Genomic DNA, 26,444 nt, shown 5'->3' with positions numbered 1-26,444 from the left:
GATGGTTATGTTATATACAATACTGAGTTTGTATTAAATGACACAGAAGTACAAAAGTGTTCAGGATTGTTTTTAAATGTTTTAATGTTTCACAAGTCTCTCTCTCTCTCTTTTTTTTTTTTTTTACCATTTTGGGTGAGTGTTTTCTTATCCAAATCAAGGATCTAAGTACAGATTGTATTGTATTAGTGAAGCACTTGGCTATGCAAATACAACTGACTGGAAGCTAAGATTGCACCTGAAAAATGTTTTGCAAGAAGAAACATTTGGCTAAATATTATACATAAAATCTAAAGAATTGGACTAGAACATAGATTACAGCTGGAGCAATAATTTAAACAAGCAAGAGAAAAGCAATTGCTAAGATAATAGTCTGTACACACAGAATGTCGTCTGTAGTTCACCCTCTGAGTGCAGGTACTTCTCACACAGGTAGATACAGTATGAGGAGCTCACAGAATAACATCCTTTCAAGATGCCTGAAGGTATTGTAGCCACATTCAAAGTTGGATAATTCCAGTTCACTGTAACTGTAATAGAAGCTCCAGAAGACGGAGACAGGTGCTCAGAAGAGCAACTCAAAGTATTTTACTCCTCAAGAACACTTTAAATAGCATCCCTGCTGAGTCTGGATTATTTCACCTGATGTTTGAGCGCAGAGTTTCAAGTCTGCGTGTATCATTAGAAAACCAAGAAGATCTGGTGAACGAATAATCCAAATAAACCTTTTCTAGGGTGAAAATTGGTTTGAATACACATAATTTCTGTTGGGAGAAGTCATCAGATACAGCATCTACAAGTCTGCCAAAGGAGAATGTTCTTGGGACATTTAGCCTGGTGGCAAGCTTTCAGTGCCACGTGACTTGTCTGCTTCCCAGAGTGTGACCTCGCACTCAGCTTCACGCTCCTCTTTAATTCACTGTGTTTTAATTACCTTACCTATTGGCAGAGGAGCATACTTTCTTTAGTGCTATTGTGCAGTTTGACAGGTTATATTAAGCAGTTTTTGGCACTGCACATTTTAGTTAGGTTTACAGCAGGATTTTTCATCTAAATAGCTGAAAGTTAATACTTTATATATAATAAAGAACTGTACAGTTACATGATTTTAATATAGAAATTGCACGACAAAGATATAAGACTACTCCCACACATGTATATTGTGTTTTTCTTCCTTTTTTCCCATAAGGTGCTTTAATGCACTTTTACTCTGACACTACTTTTTATTTGGATAACAATATATAAATGAAATGCATGATTTAAGTGACATAAAAAAGTTCAGCCAAAACAAAACAAGCAAATGAAAAAAAAAATTAAACTTTGGTACAAAAGATTAATATAAAAACTTAAAGGCATTCATGTAGAATAGGACTCGGTGCTCAAATGTATTACATAAGCATGCAAAAATCAAAACTAATTTAAATATTTTTTCTCAGTGTTTCCGAAAACAAGCTCATAAGTATGTTATCGAACAGTTAAAGTGAAACTTGAGATGTAAGAAGTCACAACACTGCACACCACCTAATCCTGCTGTGTTAATTGGCTTACAGCTAACACCTGTCAGCTCCATCTGTTTTTCTGTGAAAAGAACTCTCAGGAGCCACAGCTTGTAACGGGGAACTCGAAAACAAATCACTTCGCACACAGACAAGGCAGAAACTTCACGTCTGTGCTGCAGAATGCATGTGGCAGGCACGGAGAAGTGGCAACAGAAAGGATTAGTTGCTGATTACTATTCTGAGCAACTCTGCTTCACACGGGTTACTTTTGTAAGCTACAGATGCCAGTGCTAGGTGTGATTTGAACACAGCAGCCATACAGGAACAGGCAGAAGCCAGCATGGATCTGTCACCAGGTGTTTACGCCTTTCCCACAGCAGCCCCATTGTCAAATACAGGTAGTTGTCTGGGTTCTAACCCCATAGGCTTAAGAAGTGCGCATGTCTGCTCCCCTGTCTTACATGACTGCCTGTCTGCCAGGAGCTTCTTAGTCCTGCTGAATTAGTGAACAGACCACACTTGGAGGGGTTTAAACCAACAGCAGACATGAGCTTTACCATCGAGGAGAAGGGCAGGCCGAACACCCAGGAGTACAGGGTGTATTTCAGTAAGCACAGCTCTTTGAATGAACTAGTTTGACTGTTTGTGGGAAATAATTCCTTCATGGATTCTGTATAGTGTAATAGCTGCTTGCATAACATGTAGCAGTATATTACAGGAGCACTACTGTTAAGTAGATGTAAAGATCCCATATTATTTATTTGAATAGGGAGATGAAACTGTGTAATTCTTTTCATAGAAAACTCTGAGGGCAAATACATCTCTCCCTTTCACGATGTACCCATCTATGCAAATGAAGCAGAGGTGAGCATCATGTGTGGCTGTTAGTCTTTTGGGATATTAGAGAAGAACTTATATCATTGAAAACCTGCTGATTGTGCCGTATTTTGCCTTGTAGGTTAATTTATTCACATTTCTTAAATACATATGTCCTTATTTTGACTATTTAGACAAATCACTGAATAGATAACAAAAACTGTGGTAGCTGCTGGGTTTCTCTTGAAACTCCTTAGGCATATGTGCAATGATCTGTATCCTACCTTAGATAACGATTATGCCAGTCTATAAGTAGCACAATAAGCCACTAGGAGAATTCATCATCAGGTACGACAGTAACAAGGCTATGTCTCTTACCATTTTTAGAATATTTTTCATGCCATTGTTGAAGTTCCAAGGTGGACAAATGCAAAGATGGAGGTACATAACATATCTTGCAAAAATATGTATTTGTTGCTTTCTAAGATCCCTCCCATATTTGTGGTAATGTAGTGACTACAATCTAAGTCATTGCTTCTTTCTATTTTTATTTTTGTACTTAATGTCTTTGTTTCACAGATTGCCACTAAAGATCCTCTCAATCCACTGAAGCAAGACGTGAAGAAGGGCAATCTTCGTTATGTAGCAAATGTGTTTCCCCATAAAGGTTATATCTGGAATTATGGAGCTATACCGCAGGCGAGTCCCACTCAGATGATATATGTACAGCAGGAAACTAGGCCATGTCTCCATTCAGTTAACCCCATACACTTCTCCTTAACAGACATGGGAAGACCCCAACCACAAGGACAGCGACACAGGATGCTGCGGAGACAATGATCCCATCGATATATGTGACATAGGAAATAAGGTACTGGAACAAGTCTGGCTGAAGAGACTTACTGAAATGGTGCTTTTTGCAGCTTTTTCAAAACAGTATCTTTAATCCTCAGGTGTGCTCTCGAGGAGAAGTAATCAAAGTGAAGGTTTTGGGAACTCTGGCTTTGATCGATGAGGGTGAAACAGACTGGAAGGTCATAGTGATCAATACTGAGGACCCAGAAGCTGGCAGTTTTAACAGTAGGGATAACTTAAAAATTAAAGTTGTTTATGTTGCTGGAAAATACGCGAAGACTGTGCAAGCTTTTTGGAATTAATTTTTTTTTTTCATTTTCTCCATTTCATGCAGATATTGATGATGTGAGGCGACTTAAGCCCGGCTACCTGGAGGCAACTGTTGATTGGTTTAAAAGATACAAAGTACCAGATGGGAAACCTGAAAATCAGTTTGCTTTTAACGGAGAGTTCAAGGACCGGGTACAGCGTTCAGCATTTTAGTCTAGGTCTTGGTTTGACAATCAGACTACACTTCTGATATTATATTTTTAGCTATACTGAATCCATCCCAATACATACATGATTACATTTTCAGTTTAGAGACATATAGCTGGGGATCTTTGATTTTGTATTTCTTTTGTATTCTCCAGGACTTTGCCATTGAAACAGTGAAGAGCACACATGAGTTTTGGAAGGCACTGATTTCTAAGATGACCAATGCCGGCGAGTTAAACTGGTAAACAAGTTGATTAATTTGAAAAAAAAAATGCTTTGTGCAAATATAAAGCTCAGCAACATTATGTGACAGATACTATTAGAGGCACTTCCTGCCCTAATTTTCTCCAGCCAATGATTGTGCATTGCATAGATGATAGAGCAGGAAGACAACAGAATATAATGTACAGTGTTGTGAAACAGCATTTGGCCCCCTTCCTGATTTATTCGTCAAACAAACTTTAATTTGAGTCAAACCGAGGGAATGCAAAATGCATTAAACAATTTCATTTATTAACAGGAATATGCTACCCAATCTATATAAGAAACAAGGGAGTGGGCAAATACTTTTTCACCGCACTGTAGCTGCTTTGGTAATGTGTTTCTTGGAGCAAATAAAACACTAAGTAAACACTGTAAATATGTGCACTTTTTGTGGGGTGAGAAAGACATGCGTATAGGCAGAAAATTGCTCTATTTAAAAAAGTCTTCCTTTCTTTGATTAGCATGAACACCAGCGTTTCAGATAGTCCGTTCTGCTGCTCTGCTGGGGATGCCGAGGCAGTAGTTAAATCTGTAAGTCCATTTTATTTTTAAATTCATGTTAGCATTCATACCTTCCTATTTGATTAGTGAAGAAACTAGAAACAGAGAAATGCTAAAGGCAGTTTCTTTCATTTCACTCCAGCTGCTCTCTATAAGAGTAATGTTTTTGAGATCAAAAAGAAACCAGCATCTAATGGCTTCCTGTAAAACAGAAAATAGGCCCTGAGAACTTGGCAGCATTTAATTAGTCTATTAATGACATGCACATGTATTCCTCGTGAACTTTAAAGGTGATTAGTTAAGCAAATAAATATATCACCATTTAATCACGCTTACAGGCATGTGCTTTTGGAGCTGAAGAACCTATTCCAAGTTCAGGTGGGTGTTTATAGATATTTGCAGCAACTCTGTTTTGTTGCCTCATGGAACTTAAATCTTATGTTTTACTTTTTTTCAGTTGACAAATGGTTCTACTATGACAAGTGAGAAGGTAAAGCCTGGGTGGAAACAGGAAATATGTGAAGCCTTCCCATATCCCTCCTTCCTTGATTCCTGTGGATTTGATGTGTCTTGCTTATTTCATATAACATTTACTTGCCTGGTTGTTCAACCTTCATTGGCTGATGTGGTTATTTTTTAATCCAGATCACATGAAAGCTCTCATTATTTTTTGTCATTTAACTTTAATGCTATATTAAACCATTTACCTGTGTTTATCAAAAGAATGTGACTCTAAAGTGGATAACAGCATTTGTTAAGACAGACAGAAAGAAACTTCTTTAATATTTGATAAAAGGCATATAAACCCATTTCTCTACAGTCTTACATTCAATAATTCATTGGGTTATATGACAATATTGACAATTCTACTACATGATGTATGTACTGTTCCTAAGATGTAATAGCTGTTTAAGATTATAAATGACTTCCTATTAAAGCCTTTAGCTGTGAGTGAAAAGGTCTCATGCTGTTTTTTTCTGCAGCCTGCAATTAAACAGTCACTTCAATAAGAACTGAAGGCATTTACAGTGTGGTTAGAAACTATACTTGCAAATAAAGGGTGCTCTAAACGGTCAAGTAATAGAGGCCCTAGCGCATAATGTATGTGTAACTTAAATCAGATATGGTGAAACACTAAATATAGTTTATATAATATTATAATATGGTCAAGATATTCAAAGACTACCTCTAGCTGTGTCCTGCTTTTGCTAGAACAAGTGCATATCTAAACCCGGGAGCTCTTGCACCCCAAACGAGAAGCATACCCCTTAAAAATGAGCAATGCAACAGATATCACCTTATTGTGAAAGTCTGCAAAACGTTTTTCGTTTTTAAGCCCTGCTTTGGGTTCTTTGAACATACTCCAGGACGAAAGGCTAGAGTTTTATTGAGCTATAAATTATTCATTGAGACTGGAGCAAAGCAGACTTTACAAGCACAGTATTTATGGGTAGAGTCTTACTTGTAAAGTCTTACTTTATGAGTAAAGGAACAAGCTGCAACAGCTGCCAAATAAAGGTATAAGAGTATAAATACAATAATTTCTTCTCAATTCAGTATAAGTATAGAACAGAACAAAGTGAAAGTACTGACAAAAACTTCTGAAATTTTAAGAATAGTAACCTTTTCACAGCGCAGGACACATTAATAGCACATTTTGCAGCATCGGTTGCGTCTGGTCGACGGGAGGGGGCACCAATGCAAGTCATGCGATAAACTCTAAAGCACGAGGAAGAAGAGGAGGCCCCTGATTGACTGTTTCCAAGGAGACCAGCGATACTACCGAGAACTGTCAGCTTGTCAGTGCTGCAGGTAAGCGAGCTAAACTCAGAGAGTACTGTCGTTTTTATTTAACAAGTCAATGGGAAACAGCCTGTTCTGGTGTTGCTGTCTCTTATGTTGGGTTTCACTCGCGGTTTTTCGTTTCTTAAACAGTGTCTTGACCCACTTGTGGTCAGATTCTAGAAAGAGCCGGGGCTAACAATGTCAATGCTAACTAGCTGACCAGGGTAATCTTTCACAAGACTTGCCGAAGCAGGAAGCTAAATACTGCGGTGTCCTTTAAAACTGCACCACTGTTTCTGCTTTCGTTTCATGGGGAAACATTAAGTCAGATCTAACAATTAGTCTTTGTAAATATTTCATTAGGTACAGATGGGTAGCATCGCTGCTAGTTGCCTTGCTACACCTGTGGGTGAAGGAGATAACAGTTTGTTATGTCACAGATATGAAAAAACCCTATCGATGCCTCATGTTATGAGCTGTAGACTCATTTCGACCAGTGCCGAAAAGGGATTAGCTGTTGTAAGTGACTTGTTAACCTATAATAATGGTTAAACATATCTCTAATGAATGATATCAAGTAATTTTGAACCAGAAAAATTCCTGTCACATGGTAGAAGCTGCAATCAGCTTTTGGCAAAGTCACTTTATATGATTTTTTTTATTTATCCAGGTAAAAATTCTAATTGACATAAAAAAGTATTTTTCAAGGACAATTTGAACAAGAGGACAGCATAAATTGCTAAAATGCTAACAAAAACAGTTGTATACGGATCTTTTAAGTGGCCAAAAAGGTCTGGATTGAGCACAGTGTAGAACACAGAATAGGTATAATAACTCAAAGTCATAAAGACACTTGCAAAATTTCTTTATTTGATATATATTTCCTTTGTAAATCCTGTTCACTACCAATATAAGCAAAGATAAGATAAGATAAGATAAGATAAGATAACCTTTATTAGTCCCACACGTGGGAAATTTGTTTTGTCACAGCAGGAAGTGGACAGTGCAAAAGTTATGACGCAAAAATTAGAATACAATAAGAATAAATACAGTACACAGCTGTACAGAATAGAATAAAATAATATACTATATACAGTAGAATAAAATAGAATAAAAATATACAATAAGATAAAAATAGAATACGAATGCTATATACAACTGAGTAAAAATACAACGATGCCAGAAAAGATTATTGCACTTAGTGTTATTGCACATGTGTGGATGTGTGTGTTTGTTCAGTTAAAGTCTTTGTTGTGGAGTCTGACAGCAGTGGGGAGGAAAGACCTGCGAAATCTCTCCGTCCCACACCGTGGGTGCCGCAGTCTCCCACTGAAGGAGCTGCTCAGTGCTGTCAGTCTGCTGCATGGGGTGGGAGACGTTGTCCAACAGGGATGACAGCTTAGCCGCCATTCTCCTGTCACTCACCACCTCCACTGGGTCCAGAGGGCATCCTAGAACAGAGCTGGCCCTTCGGATCACCCTGTTCAGTCTCTTCCTGTCCCCAGCAGAGATGCTGCCGCCCCAGCAGACCACACCATAAAAGATAGCAGAAGCCACCACAGAGTCATAGAAGGTCTTCAGGAGTGGGCCCTCCACCCCAAACGACCTGAGCCTCCGCAGCAGGTACAGCCTGCTCTGCCCTTTCCTGTAGAGGGCGTCTGAGTTATGAGTCCAGTCCAGTCTGTTGTTCAGATGAACACCAAGGTACCTGTAGCTGTCCACAGCCTCAATGTCCATACCCTGGATGTTCAGTGGTTGCAGTGGAGAATGCTTGTGCCTGCGGAAGTCTACCACCAGCTCCTTGGTTTTACTGGCGTTGATCTGGAGGTAGTTCAGCTGGCACCAGTCCACAAAGTCTTGAGTCAGTCCTCTGTACTCCTTGTCGTCCCCATCAGTGATGAGGCCGACTATTGCAGAGTCATCAGAGAACTTCTGCAGGAAGCACTGGGTGGAATTGTGGGAGAAGTCTGCAGTGTAGATGGTGAAGAGGAACGGAGCCAGAACCGTTCCCTGTGGGGCCCCCGTACTGCAGACGACCCTGTCCGACACACAGCCCTGAGTCCTCACATACTGTGGTCGGTCGGTGAGGTAGTCCAAAATCCAGGTAGTGAGGTGATGGTCCACTCCAGAGTTCTCCAGCTTGTCCTTCAGAACCGAGGGAAGAATAGTGTTGAAGGCACTGGAGAAATCAAAGAACATGATTCTCACAGTGCTTCCAGCGGTCTCCAGGTGAGCGAGGGAACGATGTAGGAGGTGAATGACGGCATCATCCGCGCCAATGCCAGGCTGGTAGGCAAACTGAAGTGGGTCCAGTGATGAGCTTGTTAGGCGCCGAAGCTGAGCCAGGACCAACCGCTCCAGGGTCTTCATCAGGTGGGATGTCAGAGCCACCGGCCTGTAGCTGTTGAGGTCCTTGGGGCGTGAAGTCTTTGGCACTGGTACAACACAGGAGGTTTTCCAGAGCTGTGGGACTCTTCCCAACCTCAGGCTCAGGTTGAAGAGGTGCTCCATCACCCCACACAGTTGGTCCGCGCAGGACCTGACGACCCTCGAGCTGATGCCATCTGGGCCCGCTGCCTTCTTGCCATTAATCCTCCTCAGTTCCCTCCTAACCTGGGTGGTTGAGAGAGACAGGCTGGAGCCTTGTGTTGAGTGTGTATTGGATGCTGTTGTTGGGGGTGGGGGGGAGTGAGCAGGGTGAATAGAGGAGGTGTGAAGTGTCTGAGGTGTCAGAGGTGGAACAGCAGCAGTGGGGGTGGGTGAGTCTGCAGCCGATGTTGTAGACTGTCTCATGGTTGAATCAAATCTGTTGAAGAAATGATTCAGTTCATTTGCCCACCTCACATCCCTCCCAGGCAGAGAGTTCTGCTGTTTGTGGCCTGAGATGGTTCTGAGGCCTCTCCAGACTTCACCAACGTTGTTTTGCTGAAGCTGGTTCTCCATCTTCTGCCTGTAGCTGTCCTTCCCATTCCTTATCAGTCCCCTCAACTCTCTCTGCACCCTTTTCAACTCCTCTTTGTCTTTGGATTTGAAGGCCCTCCTCTTCTGCTTGAGGACAGCTTTAATTTCTGGGGTAATCCAAGGTTTGTTGTTGGAGAAACACCGTACAGTCCTGGTAGGTACGGTGTTATCCACACAGAAATTAATATAGTCAGTAATGCATGTAGTAAGGCTGTCGATGTCCTCTCCATGGTCGTCACAGATCACCTCCCACACAGTCGACTCAAAACAGTCCTTAAGAGCCTCCTCGCTCTCCTCTGACCATCTCTGCACTGTGCGGGTGGCTGGTGGCACCCTGCGCACTAAGGGCTCATACACAGGGACAAGGTGCACCAGGTTGTGGTCAGATTTGCCCAGTGGAGGGAGAGGTGATGAACTGTATGCCTCTTCAGCATTGGCATACAGTAAGTCCAGTGTTTTATTGTCTCTGGTTAAGCAGGTCACATACTGGGTGAAGGTGGGCAGTGTGGAGTCCAAAGAGGCATGATTGAAGTCCCCTGATATTATGAGAAGGGCTCTCGGAGATTGTGTTTGCAGTCTGCTGACCACTGATATTAGACTTGGCAGACAATCACTTTTTGGCATGGCTCTTACAGACATTATTACTTGCCCAATTTTAGGTATGATGACTCAGTTTGACCAGCCAAAATGGCATCTGTTAGAAAGATATGTTTCTTTGCAAATCAGAAATCCTGCAATAAATACTACTTTGCTTAAACATTGTATTGGGAGTTACTTACATAAATGTTGATGTATGTTTATAAAATTTATTTGATGCCATTATTGATTCTGTGTAGGTCAGAATCCTTATAGACTCCCTTATAACCGCTCCACTAGCATTAGTTGTACATCATTTCTCTGCTATGTGGAAACGTTGCTAAAAGAAATCGATAAGCTTGGAGTCTCCAGTCCACTGTAGATAAACAAATCAAACCCACTATGCTCTTAAGAAAATATGTAAACATTGCATCATAATGCTGGCATCTCTATGCTTTTCATATTTTAATTTGTCTAGTAAACTGCTTTGTTTCTTGTTTTAGGTGCACGCTGTCAGGATGTCATTTTTATTTGACTGGATCTACAGGGGGTTTAGTAGTATTTTACAGTTCTTAGGTGAGTACTGTGTGCTGCTCTGAAATGATGTACCCCATTCTAAGTACTCCCATCCTAAGCTTGGTGCATTTTGTTCAGGCACTGACATGTTACTACAATGATCACAGCATATGCATATATGTCTGTTCCCTAACTTCTCCTACACCAGTTAATCAATCTGGTTGAAGCTTATATAAACTACCTATAGTAGCAAGATTTCCAACATATAGATAGCTTTGGAAATCAAATCTTTACAAACATGGGCATGCAATTCTTTAAGTGTTCCAGTCTGGGTTAAAAACTCACCACAGCACTATAATCACAAATTCAGGTCGGAAAATGGATCCTACTGTACAGCTCCATTCTCACGTAAACACGGTGGTAAAATCCTGCTTTTTACATTTGAGGCTGCTGTCAAAAATCAAGCCTCTTCTGTCAACTTTGTGCAACCTTGAAACAGTAATACATGCTTTTTTAAACATCACATTTTAATAACTATAATATACTTTTTATTTAAATTAGCCAGGCCTCCAATTGTTCGCCTCCAGCTGGTGCAAAATGTAGCCGCTCGATTTTTTTAATATCCTTTTATTTGTTTTTAAGTCCCTTAATGGTCGTGCTCTTGTCTGAGCTGTTTCACCCACATGTCCCGTCTCATTCTCTGAGGTCAGCAGACCAGCAAACTCAGAGGTGATAGAGCTGCAGCGCAGCGTGAAGTGGAATAAAATAAGAATTCTTCTGAATCCTTTCAGGTCTTTACAAAAAGAGTGGGAAGCTAGTTTTCCTGGGCCTGGACAATGCCGGTAAAACAACGCTCCTACACATGCTGAAAGATGACAGGCTTGGGCAGCACGTTCCAACACTGCATCCAAGTAAGGGGATACTCAGAGTGCATATTACCCATGTGCTGTTTTTCCAGGTTTTGGATTTTTCTTTATATTAGGCCACAGGTTGTGATCGCGCTGTCTTCTAAAAATACCATGCTCCTAAAACCATGTGATATTGGCCTTGTTATTGTGCTGCTTATACAGTTATTATATGGTAAATAGATAATGGCTGATTTATTTTTAAGATGCAAGTATTTCATTAAAGTGTTGATAGTGTACTGTAGTGTTCCTCAACATATACTTTATTACTTTTATACATTCTCTTATAAAGGTGTCACCTGTCATATAGACTGTCTTATGTGTTGTGTAATAGTAAAAAATTGTCTTTATTAGTTAAGCGATTGACACCTTTAAGCCTTATCTTTGCATAAAGTGACCCCGCCTATTACTTTATAGCTGGCAGTCTTCCCACCCTGCTGTATGTCACCATCATTGGGGCTCCTTTAATTTGTGGCCTCAAAGTTGCGATTAGTCTAACATCATCTTTTAGCAGTGCAGGTCTCTGCATGTCATTGACATTCCTCTGTCTGTGCATCTCAAATTTTCTCATGTGCGAAAACATCTCAGGTGTATTTTCTTTCACACAAAGCTTCTGAAGAGCTAACAATCGGTGGCATGACATTTACTACGTTTGATCTCGGAGGACATGTACAAGGTGAGATCTATTTCCATTTTTGCTGGCAGTGAGACGCTATTGAATTTTTTGTATCTATTTTGTTTGTGTTATTTATTTAAGTTATTTAGCACAGGATAGCAACAACACTACATTTCTGTGGGCTTAGAGCATCTGATTGATTCTCAAACCTTTAGCATATGTGTTCACATCGCCCCATTCATTTGGTTTTAACGTTTATTAAATACAGAAATGAGAGGAAACGGGTTTACTAGATCACAAAATATACTTGTACTATTGTAAGTTGAAGATTAGTGACTGCTGCCTATGTTATCTTCAACGGTAGCACCTCCTGTCATCAGAAACATGTATAACCAAACTGACAGGTTGACAAATCAGTGCACATGGCTGCCACATGATGTCTCTGTAGACCCCCGTCACACTGATCTGTTGTTTTTCTTCAATTTGATATTTTTAGCGCATGCATTCACACATGAATGCTGAGTGATCTGATTCATTGTACGCATGTCAACAGAAAATTTAAAGGCAGGATGTATTGTAATTAGAATTTGTACCAGTGCTATTAAAAATAAATATAGAGAAAACTAACCCTCTATAGTTTCATTTGAAAATCATTATCCAAATGATCTAAATCCATTGGTAAGACAAAACCCATATTTGATTTGTACAGTCAAATTAGAATGCTATTTCCACATCTGTCCATTGCTGTCTAATTAGACTTTAAAATTAGATAAGTAACACTGTTTATCAGTGCTATTAGTGGCAAGCAGCTTAAACTTGACTTGAGGCGTAATTAGCCATATTAGCTGAAAATAGTTAATCTGTATTTGTGTGTATTTAGATGTGAGGATGTGTGAACTACCGCTTCTCTACAGGAGAAAGGACATAATTATATTTTCAAAGGTTTATAGTTAGACTGCTGCATTTCAGAGACTCATGTTGAGTTGTTGCAATCGCAGCTAATTCACAGCCGTTTTCCCTTCTTTATAGCACGAAGAGTTTGGAAGAACTACCTGCCAGCTGTGAATGGAGTCGTCTTTCTTGTAGACTGTGCAGATCATGACAGACTCACAGAATCCAAGACTGAACTTGATGTAAGGTTAAACATTGCTGTTACAAACGGTTTCCACCACACAGGACTGTTTTTGTGTGTTAGCAATGGATTGCTGGTTAGTTTGTCTCTCTTTTATTTTTTCTAGGCTCTCCTTGCAGATGAGACCATAGTCAATGTACCAGTGTTGGTGTTAGGTAATAAAATTGACCGCCCCGAAGCTATCAGCGAAGGAGGACTTAGAGGAGCTTTTGCTCTTGATGGCCAAGTTACCGGGAAGGTAGGCATGTCTTGAGGATTCTTTCTTAATTCACAGAAATATGCAGGAGCACATATGATCGTCATTCTAATTGATCCTTGTTGTAACTGACAGGGAAATGTGTTGCTGAAGGAGCTGAATGCTCGACCCCTGGAGATTTTCATGTGCAGCGTGTTGAAAAAACAAGGCTATGGGGAAGGTTTCAGATGGTTATCACAGTATATCGACTGACAAAGAGATGAGCTTAACCAAAAAGGATGTAGAAGTTTGATCCTTAGTGAGTGTCAGCCCATCCAAATTTCAGGTCTTACTACTAAGAATATTTTAATTCCTAAATCCACGTGAACTGTCCTAAATGTGTTATTAATTTGAGAGACAATTGAGTTGCATGAAATATAAATTAGGTTGCGTTATACCAGATTACAGCCATGCATTATGCAGTAATGCACGGTTCAGTGTTGCATTACTTCTGTGTTTATCTTGGAATTTAGTAGTGAGCGAGTGATGAAACAGAAGGGCTCAAGGGGATCGTGAGGGGCTAGCTAATTGCATTAAGACGGTCTAGTTTAGATTTTCAGATTCTTGTAGATAAATAAGAAACTACAGAAGATATTTTTTAGTTCGTTTTGTCTGTTAGTGCACAGCCTTAGCATTTAAAACATAAAGCCAAAGATGTATGCTAATGACTTGGGATTAACAGGCCCAGATGTTGGGACTTCAACAAAAAAACATCTTCAATGCTGAGTGCTGAGCCAAAATAACATAAAAATCTCATTTTTGGTCATCAAGAAAGGTGAAAATTGTTAAATGAAAAGATGATGGCGTACACTGAGTGAAATTAGACATCATGTTGATAAGTGTGCTGTGATTAATGTGCTGCTTGCTTTCGGCATCTTAATGAAGCTGGCTTGTTGGTTTTTGTGAAATCAACCTGTACGCGTAGAGATCTGGGTTGAAGGCAGCTAATTTGACAGGAGGACCGACTTATTTATGGGCCGTCCAGTATAGAATTGAAAGATAAAAAAGCTGTCCTTTGCTTTATTATATTGCAAAGACTGTAAGAAAAAAACCATCCCTCATAGAATATAGGTCAGACTAGGAAAGAATATATGTATTTTTGAGTCTTTTCATCTTCGTCTTAACCAGCACCCACTAAAAGAGTGTCTCATCTCTCTGCTCAGTATTTCCTCATGGTCTTACTTGAATCAAGCATAGAAAAAAGTCCAAGTTAAAGCAGCAATATTTGAATAAGAGACTGAAAAAAGGGTTTTATTTATTTATTTATTCATTCATTGTATCTAGAGCCTGAGATATAAATTAAATTCAATAACTACCCAGGTTCAAGTGTTGCAGGTACTTTATGACTGTCTGAAAAGATACAAGAGTGCACATGCAAACGTTTACATGCTTAACTACACAAATTAATCTGATCTTATTCAGCATACTTGAAATTTAAGTTTGCTTTTGATTCATTTTTTTGTTTTTTTTTCTTAGTCGATGCATGAAAATATTTTATTGATTTTTATTAATTAATTTTTTACAACGCACTGTATACATTTATATCCTCATTACGAGAAACATGAAGTACAAAAACAGGAAGAGAGGCATGTGATCTTTGCACCATATTTTCAGCAGCCCTTGTTTACAGTTTAGATATGTGGTTTATTAATATGTGAAGGAATATTTACAACCCAGATTAAAAGATGTGTATAAAAACAGACTTCATACAGGGAGTCTCGTTTGTTTACTAAAATGTAGCATGCGTGTTAACAAACTGCTTTTCCTTTCAACAGCGTTGTGTACCACTTACCGAACACATGTAAATTATGTATAATACTGATGTAAATGCTTGTACAGTTACTGCCCTTGAAAAAAACACTATGAAGGACTTATTTGTAACTGTATAGTACTGGATTTGATATTTTCAGCAGTTATCAGTGAATATAGGTTCATGTTAAATAACATCACCCACACAGAACGATGTGAAAGTTTGATCTACTTAATAAGCAGTTGACATGTAATAAAACCTGCTTTTTATAGACCAAACTGGCCCTGTCTCTTTGATTGATTCTTTTTCCACTGGTTTTCACATGCTAGTATTCCTTTTTCAGGTGGAATTGCTATAAATATGGATTTTTGGAGCCAGGATTTAACTTTTAATTTAATGCCACTGGGAAACCTGATCTTTCCAGATGGAATACAATTACAAAACAGAATTATTAATATAGTTATTACAAGAAGTAATAAACCTCCTTTCCAAACTGTAATGATTAAAAAAACATTATTTCACTAATAAAATAAGAATGGGGATAGAATCGCAAGACTCGGGACTGCTGCTACAGATGGTTCCTAAATATTCATTTTGTGTGTGTGTCTAAGTTATCAGCCAAAATGAAGCCCCAAGCTGGTAATCTTGGAGTAATTTTTGATTCAGACCTGTCATTAAATACCCCAAGCAACTCAAGCAGATGCAGTCATGGGTTTTTTTTTCAGCCGAAGCACATCACGGAAATTTTCCTTTCACTCATCGACGTGTAGCAAGGCTTTAATGCTTTTATCTCCAGGCTTAATTATGGTGATGCACCCCGTAATATCAGCAGACTGCAGCTATTTCAGAGCGCTGCCAGACTTCTAATACTCTCCAAGAGAAGTGACCACATTAACTCAATTCTTTTGGCCATTCACTGGTTGTCACTTTTCTGAGAAATTACTTTGAATTTTTTAGTCCTGGCTTTGAAATCGCTGCACGTTTGACGCTTGCATTTAGATTCGTCAGACCCTATTCACAATAAAGTGGTTTGATCCAAGGATTTTAACTGAGCAGGATTGCTAAGTAACGAAGTTCAGATCCATTCATTCCCAATTGCGTAATCCGTTTGACCTCAAACAGTGCCGTCTTAAACATTTATCATTCATTTAGCAGCCAGCTGCTGTAATTTGTTCTTCTAGCATGAGGTGGGACCCAAATATGTCTGTAAATATTCCCAGGCTGCATGATGACATTGGTTTTTGTCAATGCCTTGTTAAACATGATTAAATGTACTGACAGCTTTAGCATGCCTTAGCTGTGACAGCCTTCTGTGTTTCATGCACTATTTTGGGGAAAGTTGATAAGAACATAGTTCTATTCATGTTTACACAACCAGCTCATGATTTAGTATAAGCAGAAATGGCTGTGTGTGGCAGGCTAAGTTTCAGGTTATTTTCTCCCAGTATAATGAGGACAGTTAATTTAGCTTTATCTTATACAGTAATTTCCCCACAGGCACCTGAGCACAGTTTTCTTTGCATGTCTTGCAGGATCATCTAAAAATACTCACAATCAAATATAGTGAAAGACAGCGTGTGACTCGGTGCCACCGTCACTACGATTCCTAACACATCCGTCTCTAAGTGGTCATTTTAATCTGTGATATACTGTGTAAGAATAAAAGTCAACATACGACTTGGCTCCATTGCCTTTATTAGTAAAGTGCTCAGCCAAGAATTAAATTCTTATTTACTAACATGCAATACTAAAAACAAACAAATGTGTGGCCTATCGATAGCAAGAATGAAGACATGGCAACAATATTTTCATAGAAAAAAAAAATACAGTGTAAATTCAAGTATACACACAGAACTTCAAGTAATGCACACTTCCTTTTAGAAACACAAAATACAGTATTTCAAGTTGCAAAGAAAACAAATATCTGTGTCACATTCTTTGACATGATTTCAGAGTCAGCAGAGGACAGCGACTAGTGGTTTCTACTGTGGGTGACGTTTGGGTCATTAAAGTACATTCTTAAGGTTTTCAATAATCCATCTGGGAATAAAGGTACTGTATATAGTTCTGTGCATCCACTTAAATAGTAAAACATGTACAATTTAAAAACTGCTTTGACCTTCACAAAAATAGTTTGAAACCATAGTGACCTGAAATCCTCTAAGCTTCTGTCACAGTTGATTCACTTGATTTATATACATAATCAGTTTGGAAATACATAACTACATTGTGCTGAGCTGCTTCGAAGGAAAAGTTTGACATTTTGGAAAGCAAACTTAAAAAGCATTAAATAGGCAAGTTGGAGATCAGAATTACTGTGAAATTGTTTAGCCATCCGAGGCAGAGGAAACAAGCTGTGGGCACAGCTGACATAGTGAACTTATTTACATAACCAATGATAGAATATTAGCGTTTATCACATTCATGACTATCTTCTGGCAAATGTAAATCCAGTATTTACTCTGCTTTAGTAACTGTGTGATTTTGATCTACCAACTCCTAAGGGAAATATCTGGTCCTTTAGCTGCTAAATGCTCCACTGTTATCACCAGCTGCTACAGTAAATGTGTATATCTGCTGTTTGGTGCTGATCAGGAGGTAGTGCCTGCTTTTCAGGTGTCTCGGAGACAGGAAATGGTGTCATGAGAGTGGTGAGAAGGAACCAAAACAGATGTAGAGCTACTGGGAGAAGCAGATCTATAATTCTCTTAATGTGATCACTACTGGTCCATTTGTCAGATTGTTTCATGTCAGACAGGATCAGCTAGTGTAGCTACTTTTAAAGGTATCCTGACCCAGGCATTAGCATTTTTTAAGGTAAGTAATTATCACATTTTCATTTGTAGACAAAGTGGGAAAAAGAAAATGATGTGTCAGACTGTTTCTTCCCCTAGCGCTTTTTAAAATAAGGTTCAAACAAACTTGATATAAATGTTAACTTTTTTGGTCTTGTGATGTACTGGAGACCCCTTTAGATGGCTGGGATTGAGTCCAGCTCCCTGCTAGGCTATTAGGATGAATGTTAAATGTTTGGCTGTTTCTTTTTCTATACAGAAAGATCAAAGCAACTGTCTTCCCCTGGTCTTTATTCCTGTGATAATGAGCTTCTCATCTAACCTCTGCAAAAAAACCATAAATAAGCTTATTTCCCAAAATGTCAAACTGTTTGTTTAATGATCTCTAGTCATTCCAGTGGGACAACAACTCTAATACTCAAGCAACAGTTTACACAATACAAAATTACTGGTAATCTCTATATGCATAGATGGCGCTTGAACAAGATAGGAATTCTGATGGACTTCAGCTACCAATGGTGCAGTAGTCAGTGGGTCCTGGTTTTCAGGACAGCAAAACAAACCAAAAAAGCTCTGTTGCTCAAAAAACAGAGAATAGAATGAAGCAATTACACATATCTAAGACAAAAAAAAAAACTGGTCATCGTTTCATCACTGGACCTGCCAAGCACTACACATCCCACCAGGACAATCCCGTACCTCCCGAGCACGAACCCCATAAATTTTAGCTTTTAGGAGAGAGCCGTCTCTGTAGATTTTCAGGCCAGCAGCCATGCTCTCCATATAGGGGTCACACAGTTCTACCAGATGTATCCTCCATCATCTGCCTCACCTTCCTCCTCTTCCTCCTCTTCTGCCTCCTCCCCGTTGTCCTCCGCCTCCTTCTCCTCCTCATCTTCCCATCCCACTCCACTTCCAAAATCTCCAGAATATCCCATCACTTCATCTGTAAAAAGTGGATCAGATCAACTTAATTTCAGAAAGAAATTAAAAAAACAAGAACCACACAGACACGACAACACAAACAGGACTTATTTCCTGAAATAAGAACAATATTTTATGTCACTAAAGCTTTGATTTTTACTCTCTTGCATACACGAACACAGACAGCTGGAGACTTGATGGCCGAGTAGTCATTCCTGTTATATGTCTCTGAAGTCTGCCGCCTGGGGCATATTCACAATTGGTGCATTGTAATGTAAAGTCTCTCTGGGTAAGTCTGCATGATCACAGAAAATTGGCAAGCATGCAGACACATCAAGGACACTAAAGCTCTCCATCTGATGATGAAACATCACTCAGACCAAAGCAGAACCTAGTGGACTCATGTATATGGAAATTATATTCAAGGCCTTACTGTAGGCTTAGTTAAAACCATTTTAGCTATAGTTTTAGAATCTATTAATTGCCACATAAATAACCAGTCATAAATGTTTGGAGTGCACCTGTCTATCTTATTGGCTTATTGTGTTTTACTTTAAAAGCATAACAAATAATCAGTATAATCTGGAGTAGGGGAAAGATAAAAAAAATCATCTGTAGACATGCAAAACAAGTTTGAAAGCACATTTGCTTCTGCGTACAACACTGGAGCTACACAGAATCACCATCATAGAGCTCAGTCCTGATGATCTGGCCCAAATGCCATATTTTAGTCACTGCTTGGTCTGCCAAATAGAATGAGAGAAAATGTTGCTTCTAGTCCTCAGTTGCAGCAGAAATCACTCCACTCTTTTACTACGGCATGATTAAGATGGTAAATAAGACTCTCCATACAATGCATATATATCATATTTTCACTCAATAAAAAGAACTGATGAACACCCCCGCCTGCCAGGATTCAAATATGCTCCTACCATATTTGTTGTTAATAGATTGAATACCAGTGATACATGACCCTTATAAGATAGTGTAGTGATAAACAATTCGCCTGTCCAAACTTTTTCATGCGTCAAGCAGAAACTGTTGTATCTTTGGTTCAGTACACATAAATCTGCATTTTCTTTATTTTTCTTATCAAACCTATCCAAGAGATTTGTTCTAATACTCTGGACAGTGTTCTGGTCCAGCCAATTGACCTGTATTTTTCTGCAGGAAGAGCTGTTTTCCATTAGTGCTGAATTGCCTGTTTTCTTGTCGGTAGCTGATTTTGTTTGGATTTTGACTTTTGATCAAACAAAACAAGCAGTACTGACTGTATCTTGGATACTATTTTTCTTCCTCTGACACAAAACTAATAATTTGGTACAGCTCTTCTGACTCTAAAATCCACAAAGGGATTGAATGAGCGAAGCAATTAATTCCTGCACTGCAGAAAATGTAAAAACTTCTCAAGTTTGCAAGTGAGAGCTCAGAGCGTGTAAAAACAAATGGAAAACTATAGAAATGTAAGGAGAAAATTACAACCTGTCTAATCTTAAATATGAAAAGTGAAATTTCAAGTTTACCAATAATAAAAAGAGATAAAATAAAAATGGCTTGAGAAATCTATTTGAATAAAGCTGATTTTCATTAGAAACTGCCTAAAATCATCTTACTTGCGATAAGTACCTAACTTTAAGGATTTAAACAAAACACGACTTCAAGAGATGGAGATTGAAAGTATTTGTTTGCCATCCTCTTACCACAGTTGGGGTTGCCATGGATTCTGGTGCCCATCATCTCTCCACCGTGCTGGTCCGCGCACCAGCACTCCCCTCGGCTCTGGTCGCACTGCACTTTCCTGTAGTAGCCGTCCTCATCGCAGCTGGGAATGTACATCCCTGCAAAGACCCACACATACAAACACGCAGCCATTTCTTGAATATTGATACCCTGAGCACACACACAGCTGCCTGATACTGATGCTGGAAATGAGTGCAGCAAACGAGAATGCCAGCACGCTTTAGTGAACCTGTGATAAGACCATCAGTTAGGATAGAGAGGCAGCTTTTTGGCAGAGAATGCCATGGAGACAGTGAAAACTTTCCCTGTTTGTTTTACACAAACACACATATGTTTGGTGGATACGATTTGGTGATGTGGTGTGTTTCCTTCTATTGCCAGAGTGGCATATAAAAATATAGTGACAGCCTCTGTGACAGAGCTCCACTGTTTCAGCATCCCTCAGGACACTTGTCAAACCCAAAGCAAAGCTCTCTAACAAGCTCCAACCCTCCCCACCCCAATTCTGTGAAAAAAAAAACCAATCACAATAAGTAAGACGAGTGGGCTTCAGGGATTGGAGAACCAATCTCTAGGTCTGGAGCTGAAGAAAGAAAAGCCGCTGTGTTGTACAGTATGTTGAGCACGCAGTATGTAGAGCCTGTGTCGTGGTGTTTCTTGCTGGGCCAGACGGCCTTGCTCTGTGTCAGCCTTGCTCTCTCCCAAAGCCAAGTGCTGCCCCCTAATCCCCCCCCCCCAGCCTGATTAGGGCCTAATCCTAGCCGTGTGCTTGTGATCTCTTTAATGAACCTTCTACAGCTTCTTGCCTGCTGCTTCCAGTGCTTTGTTACATAAGTTCACCAAGAGACTCAAAGCCAATCTGAGGGCACACACCAGCTTGATGGCTGAGCTGTATGTCTTTGAAAGGATCTGAGTTAAAAGAGCAACAAGATCCTGCTCAACATATGTTCCTATGCAAGCGTAGTGGTTAAAAACCTTCAAATATATATTTAACAGCACAGTATTGTAATGAAAAATGTATTTACCCGGCTTCTTTTTGGCTGCCTCCTGCACTTGGATCCGCTCCAGCTCAGCAAGGCATGGCGGCTCTGTGAGAATCAAATGAGAAAAGTGATGACAGACAATACCTAAAAGTATTCTGCCTAAACTTTATCTGAATCAATGCTCTTCATAATTACACTTTTTGTCCATATCGATTTGCGTAAGAAGTCTTATATTTCATTCCCTTGAGGATGATCGATTGTCAAGAACTTGCCTGAAAGAACATATGGATGTAGCCCAAGAGTGACAAGAAAGCAAGCTGAACCTCAAGAACAGACAGAAATGGAAACAAAGAAGAAGACACTTTGTATTGACCCCCAATCCGATAAACCTTTCTCTGTACTTCTTCACAGAGCTGCTCTTGTGTTTGCACAAAACTAGGTGCATTATTAGATCTTCTTTACTCTATTATCAAGTCACACCGCAAGGAGAAAATATATAAATGTGCTGTGCTTTTAAAAAACAGCTTAAAGAGTAATATATTGCAGGTTAAACACTTGATCGATGGGTCAATCAGCCTGCAAATGAGTGTAGTCCCAGAAAAATCCTGTTGCTTAGTAAAGGTCAGATGGGGCACGTGTGGGTAGCTGAAGGTAAGGTTATGTGTGAGATAGCATCTATGAAGATCCTCAAGCTCTGAAAAATTTTCTGAGCACACCACCTCATTAATGTCAAACTCTTTTAACCCAGTTTGACCTCAAGCTGGCCAGGCAAGAAAATTAATGCATATTTACTTATATTAATAAGTGGAATTTTAACAAAAATGTCTCCGTTTTTCCACGTTAATTGAGTCTACTGTGATTACATGTTCATTAAACCTTACTGATCAGAGCGCAATGGCTCAAAACCAGTACAGACTGTTTGTGACTAAACAGAAATAGTTAAAAAAAACCTTGTCCAGCTCTATAAATAATATCTATGTGTTATTAATTACTACTGTAGTATAAAGAAGATTGTACTTTACAAACCCATATGGAAAAGATATATATAAATCTTATAAAGTTTGTATCTGTCTTGTGTGAAACTTGTATGAAAAGCATATAAGAGTGAAAACAGATATAAGATCCCTTGAAAAATTACATAAATGAAACTTGTATGTTTTGGATACTTACTAAAACAATATATGAAAGTAATGAGAAAGTGGCCACTTTCATGAGTAAATCATATAAGTTTTTACTATTTCTTTTCCATATGGGAAATAAACATAATGATGTATTCAGTAAGGCTTGAAATGATTAATTGAGGGTTCATTCCCATGAACCCTGTAGAGAATAAAATCAGATCTTTTTACAACAACACGACTCACCCCCTGCTGGCCAATTAAAGAAAATACAGATGTCTATCTTTTAGATACAGTCTGTATTTTATGGTAGTGACCAGCAGTGAGAGATACTGACAGCTAAAGAAGGCTTTTGAGGTTAAACCAAGTGAGGAATACATTTTCTTTAACAAGGTAGAGAGACAAAACTCATTTGTGGGCAAGCTTTAGGGAGGCATGAAGAATTACCTTCAATTGGTCAAAGACAGAAACACCACATGACAAAAACAGTCCCAAATTGGACAGCAGGAGATATGCCAATCATGATGGGGAGTTTTGTTTTCTTAGATCCGTCTACAGTTTAGTGATGAATAAACAGATTCAAACACATCTTATAAACTGACAAAGTCTAAAGTGAAGAGGACCTTGTGCTTTAAAGTATGTAGATGAAGTTAAAGAACACCATGTTAAATGTTATTGTTTTTTAAGTGCAAAAATATTCAAACTCTGGATTAAGAAAAGCTCTTTGCTTTCCCCCACTACAACATGCTAAGTGTGTCTGTTTTTAGCAGAACACTCTGTAGAGTATTTCCCAGAATAATGTTGGCCATGAGTGTGGATGTGAGTGTGAATGACTCTTTTCCTCTGTTGGCACAGTGATGAACTAGAAACCTGTTCACGGTGTATGCCACCTCTCGCCCAATGTCACAGATTGATGATACATTTATTTTACCACCTTCCAATATGTGGCCACATTTCAATGTGTTAATCCTTAATCCTTGACTTAGAATATCATGCTGTTTTTTAACAGATTTTGTGTATCACACTTCATAGCATTCATGAGCAGCCCGTTTCATCACTTCAGTGCATACCCAGTGTTTCCTTTGATTAACCTAGCTTTTATTTCACCCGTTTAGAGCTTTGACTCAAAATAGACTCCGCTCTCTGTGCTTCTTCAGAGAAAATCAATCTGCTCACTTTCTCTCCAGAAGCAGAGGCACCACTCTGCTGTAGAGACCTTCCCATCCTTGTAGCTGTCACAGGAGTTGAAGAAGGGTCGGATGCAGACCTCATACTTGTCCAGGTTAATAGCCGCCAGCTCAGCGTGGTCAAGATACAGATCGTTGTTGGTGTCCAGCTTCGAGAACATCCAGCCGATGGAGTCCTTGCAGCTGGCCACCAGGCTCTTGTCCAGTGCTGTTGGTTATTAAAGCATTTTACTTTGATTTCTTTCTGTCTGCACAATTGAGTCGTAAGTTTGGAGGATGCAGAGAATAAAGCTGTTTCGTGCGTTTCTAACCTGAAGCGGTGCCAGCTCCAGGCTTGCCAGAGTTGTTCTGCTTCGCATTTCCATGAAGGAGTTGGAACCAGTCTCTCAGACGGTCACCCAGGTCTGCCAGGTCCTGCCCAGTGCAGCTCTCTGAAGGAGGAAAAAGGAAATTCCTACATTCAAAATCCTGGCAGACACTTAACAGCAACCTGAGTCACTTTCCCTAAAGGCAAGCACAGACTCAGTACTGCTTTATAATGCCCCTACAGTGAACAGAACTAAAGGGACAGATTTTCCTCACAGTAGAGTGGTTGTTGAGCTGTACAGCTGGATTTTCACACTGTGATTTATTTAAGTGCGTGATGTGCTAATCAAAGAAAACATTATTTCGCAATTAACTCTGTGGCCGCAAATTGCTGCTATCCAACAGAAATCCACTCTCAGTAGCTAAGCACTCACTCAAGACTACAGACGAAAAGCAGGAGTAACATTTCATTCGTTGGATCAATCGGCATTTTCACATGCTCAAGAATCTAGACAATCAATACTGTTTGGCTGCAATCATAGATAGTGTACACTCTAAATAATTAATTAGTACATGATTGAAAGACCAGTTTAACCACAGGGTTGGGGGGGGGGGGGATTTCAGCTAACAGTAATCTCTGAAATTGGTGAGTATTGATGCCAAATATTGAGCAAGCATCGGGCTGAGCTGTTCTGCGAGGCCTATCCATAAAGAAGAATGCGTGTGTGGCCAACAGTGCATCATAACTTTCCTTTTTTGAATTATTGACTCACGAAGATTGACAGCGATGATGCTGGCTCCCAAAATTGAAATGCACAAACACGAAGGAGGTGAAGAAAAGACACTTGCCGTGCTTTGTGTCAGCATTCGTTATGGAAACGGAGGCTGTGGAGCAAGGGCAAAATCCGGAGCACATGACGCTCAGGTCTTTGCCTGTGAGGCAAGCCTGCTGCTCCAGCTTGCACTGTAAGGAGAGAAACAGACAGACAGAGCGAGAGAGGAGGATGCAGTTAAAATATTTATGGGGGTGACCGCAGGAAAAGAGATTGGTCATTCAGATGAGACACTGCACTTAGAGAAACACAGCAAAATTGAGTTGTCATTTTTTTGCTGTCTTCTCATGCAAGGTCAAAATTAAAAACTATACATAAATCAATAAAGTTTCCTGGCACTGGCCAGTATACAGTGATGCGCTCAAAGCGACGTCAGTCATTAATCACTTGGCCACATTGTGCCTTTGCACTCATCCTCCTGCTAACAGTGATGAATTGTGCTGCCCTGCTTCACCCACGTATATGTCAGTGTAGCAGGAAACAGCGCTTGACTGGCCTCATCTCATTATTTAAAATGATGTCACGTGTTTTTGGTAATAAAGCAAAAACAAATAAAGCAATTATGTTGAGTGGGTGCTTTTACCTCTGAAGCGTAGTTATGTCCATCAGAGCCACACACAGGTGAGGAGGCTGCCACAGGACAAGGCTTGCAGCTGCCTTCGTGCACCTCCATCTGCCCTGACTGTTTGCCTCTGAAATCCAACGCAAAAAAATAATATATCAGAGGTATCCGTCCATTTCTGACTCTAAGAACACAAGTTGGGAGTAGCCACAGCTCACTAACCGAGTAGTTGGAGCTAAATGTTAGCATGGCACGCTAACATTCTGAGGATCAAATTAAAGTCTTTCTAGAAATCTCACCATCTTGAAACAAATCTGAGCACTTTTTGGGGCAGATATTATAAAGCATTATCTAAATCTACTTTAATTTCATTGGTCAGGACATAAAAATGCACATACACAGAATCAGCAAGCACATCAGATAAAAGAAACATCTTCATGTTTGTCCAAAAGTAAGGCATTAAAAAGTCTTTTCCCTCACTCTGGAAGTAGTGATCTGGGGCAATTCTCTCGGTTCCAATTCTGGATTGTTTGACTGCCATGTTGCTCTTAGAAAATCTTACAGCTGAAGCTGATGCCATTACTTTCACAGCTATTCACTTTTTAGTCAATCATAAACTATCACCGAAGACTAGCAGTTTTGAGGTGAATTCCAGATGTCTGTTTAAAATCCAATATTTCTATATAGTAGCCAATACTTTTCTTTCAGACACACAAAATATAAACAGATTTTTTTTTTAAATGTTTTAAGTCTGGTTATTTATTTACTCATTTATCCTCTACTGGACTGCTGGGACCAGCTGGTTGTTGTATTTGTGGCTTTATAACAAGAGTGCCCCCTGGTGGGCAAACTCATAACAAGGTTGAAGGGTGTTTCTTCTTCTGATTTATCGGCTGCTACAAATGCATATAAAAAAGATCAGCAAAGAGGCAGTAGTGGCCAATAAGTTAGTCAGCCTCTACTGTATGATACTTTATCTATCATATAATTACAGCTAAACTAAAAGTTAAGTAGCTTTAAACTCAAAGTATGGCTTCTTCATAGTATTTCACTGGAGGTATTTACTTTTTGAACAAAACATTTCAAGCAACTACATTTTTATCTGATT

At 39.5% G+C, this 26,444-nt stretch overlaps 3 protein-coding genes across 3 annotated transcripts in view; 2 read left to right on the top strand and 1 right to left on the bottom strand.

The window, feature by feature from the left end:
- The first annotated feature begins 1,560 nt into the window (after positions 1-1,560).
- Positions 1,561-5,370, top strand: ppa1a (inorganic pyrophosphatase 1a). Its single transcript, XM_026177612.1, has 12 exons — positions 1,561-1,897; positions 1,980-2,106; positions 2,299-2,363; positions 2,703-2,756; positions 2,895-3,014; positions 3,100-3,186; positions 3,269-3,395; positions 3,505-3,632; positions 3,803-3,888; positions 4,373-4,442; positions 4,751-4,790; positions 4,870-5,370. The coding sequence occupies exons 2-12, from the start codon at positions 2,046-2,048 to the stop codon at positions 4,896-4,898; spliced, it is 867 nt and encodes a 288-aa protein (XP_026033397.1). The 5' UTR covers positions 1,561-1,897; positions 1,980-2,045; the 3' UTR covers positions 4,899-5,370.
- Positions 5,371-6,143: 773 nt separating this feature from the next.
- On the top strand, positions 6,144-15,345 carry sar1aa (secretion associated, Ras related GTPase 1Aa). The gene is made up of 7 exons (XM_026178499.1): positions 6,144-6,224; positions 10,238-10,310; positions 11,042-11,161; positions 11,766-11,831; positions 12,801-12,904; positions 13,010-13,141; positions 13,235-15,345. The coding sequence occupies exons 2-7, from the start codon at positions 10,253-10,255 to the stop codon at positions 13,349-13,351; spliced, it is 597 nt and encodes a 198-aa protein (XP_026034284.1). The 5' UTR covers positions 6,144-6,224; positions 10,238-10,252; the 3' UTR covers positions 13,352-15,345.
- Positions 15,346-16,547: 1,202 nt separating this feature from the next.
- The window catches only part of LOC113028322 (testican-2), a 48,013-nt gene continuing 38,116 nt past the window's right edge, over positions 16,548-26,444 (bottom strand). The window contains exons 5-11 of the mRNA XM_026178498.1: positions 25,358-25,466; positions 24,791-24,905; positions 23,947-24,066; positions 23,625-23,843; positions 21,373-21,435; positions 20,308-20,445; positions 16,548-18,629 (exon numbers count right to left, since the gene is read on the bottom strand). Of these exons, the coding sequence (XP_026034283.1) occupies positions 18,484-18,629; positions 20,308-20,445; positions 21,373-21,435; positions 23,625-23,843; positions 23,947-24,066; positions 24,791-24,905; positions 25,358-25,466 (910 nt within the window). The 3' untranslated portion in view covers positions 16,548-18,483. The remainder of the gene's footprint in view (positions 18,630-20,307; positions 20,446-21,372; positions 21,436-23,624; positions 23,844-23,946; positions 24,067-24,790; positions 24,906-25,357; positions 25,467-26,444) is intronic.

This window comes from Astatotilapia calliptera, chromosome 8 (genome assembly GCF_900246225.1).
Source record: "Astatotilapia calliptera chromosome 8, fAstCal1.2, whole genome shotgun sequence".
Lineage (NCBI taxonomy): Eukaryota > Metazoa > Chordata > Actinopteri > Cichliformes > Cichlidae > Astatotilapia > Astatotilapia calliptera.
Note: the sequence above shows the minus strand (reverse complement) of the source record. Positions and strands in the feature narration are given on the sequence as shown.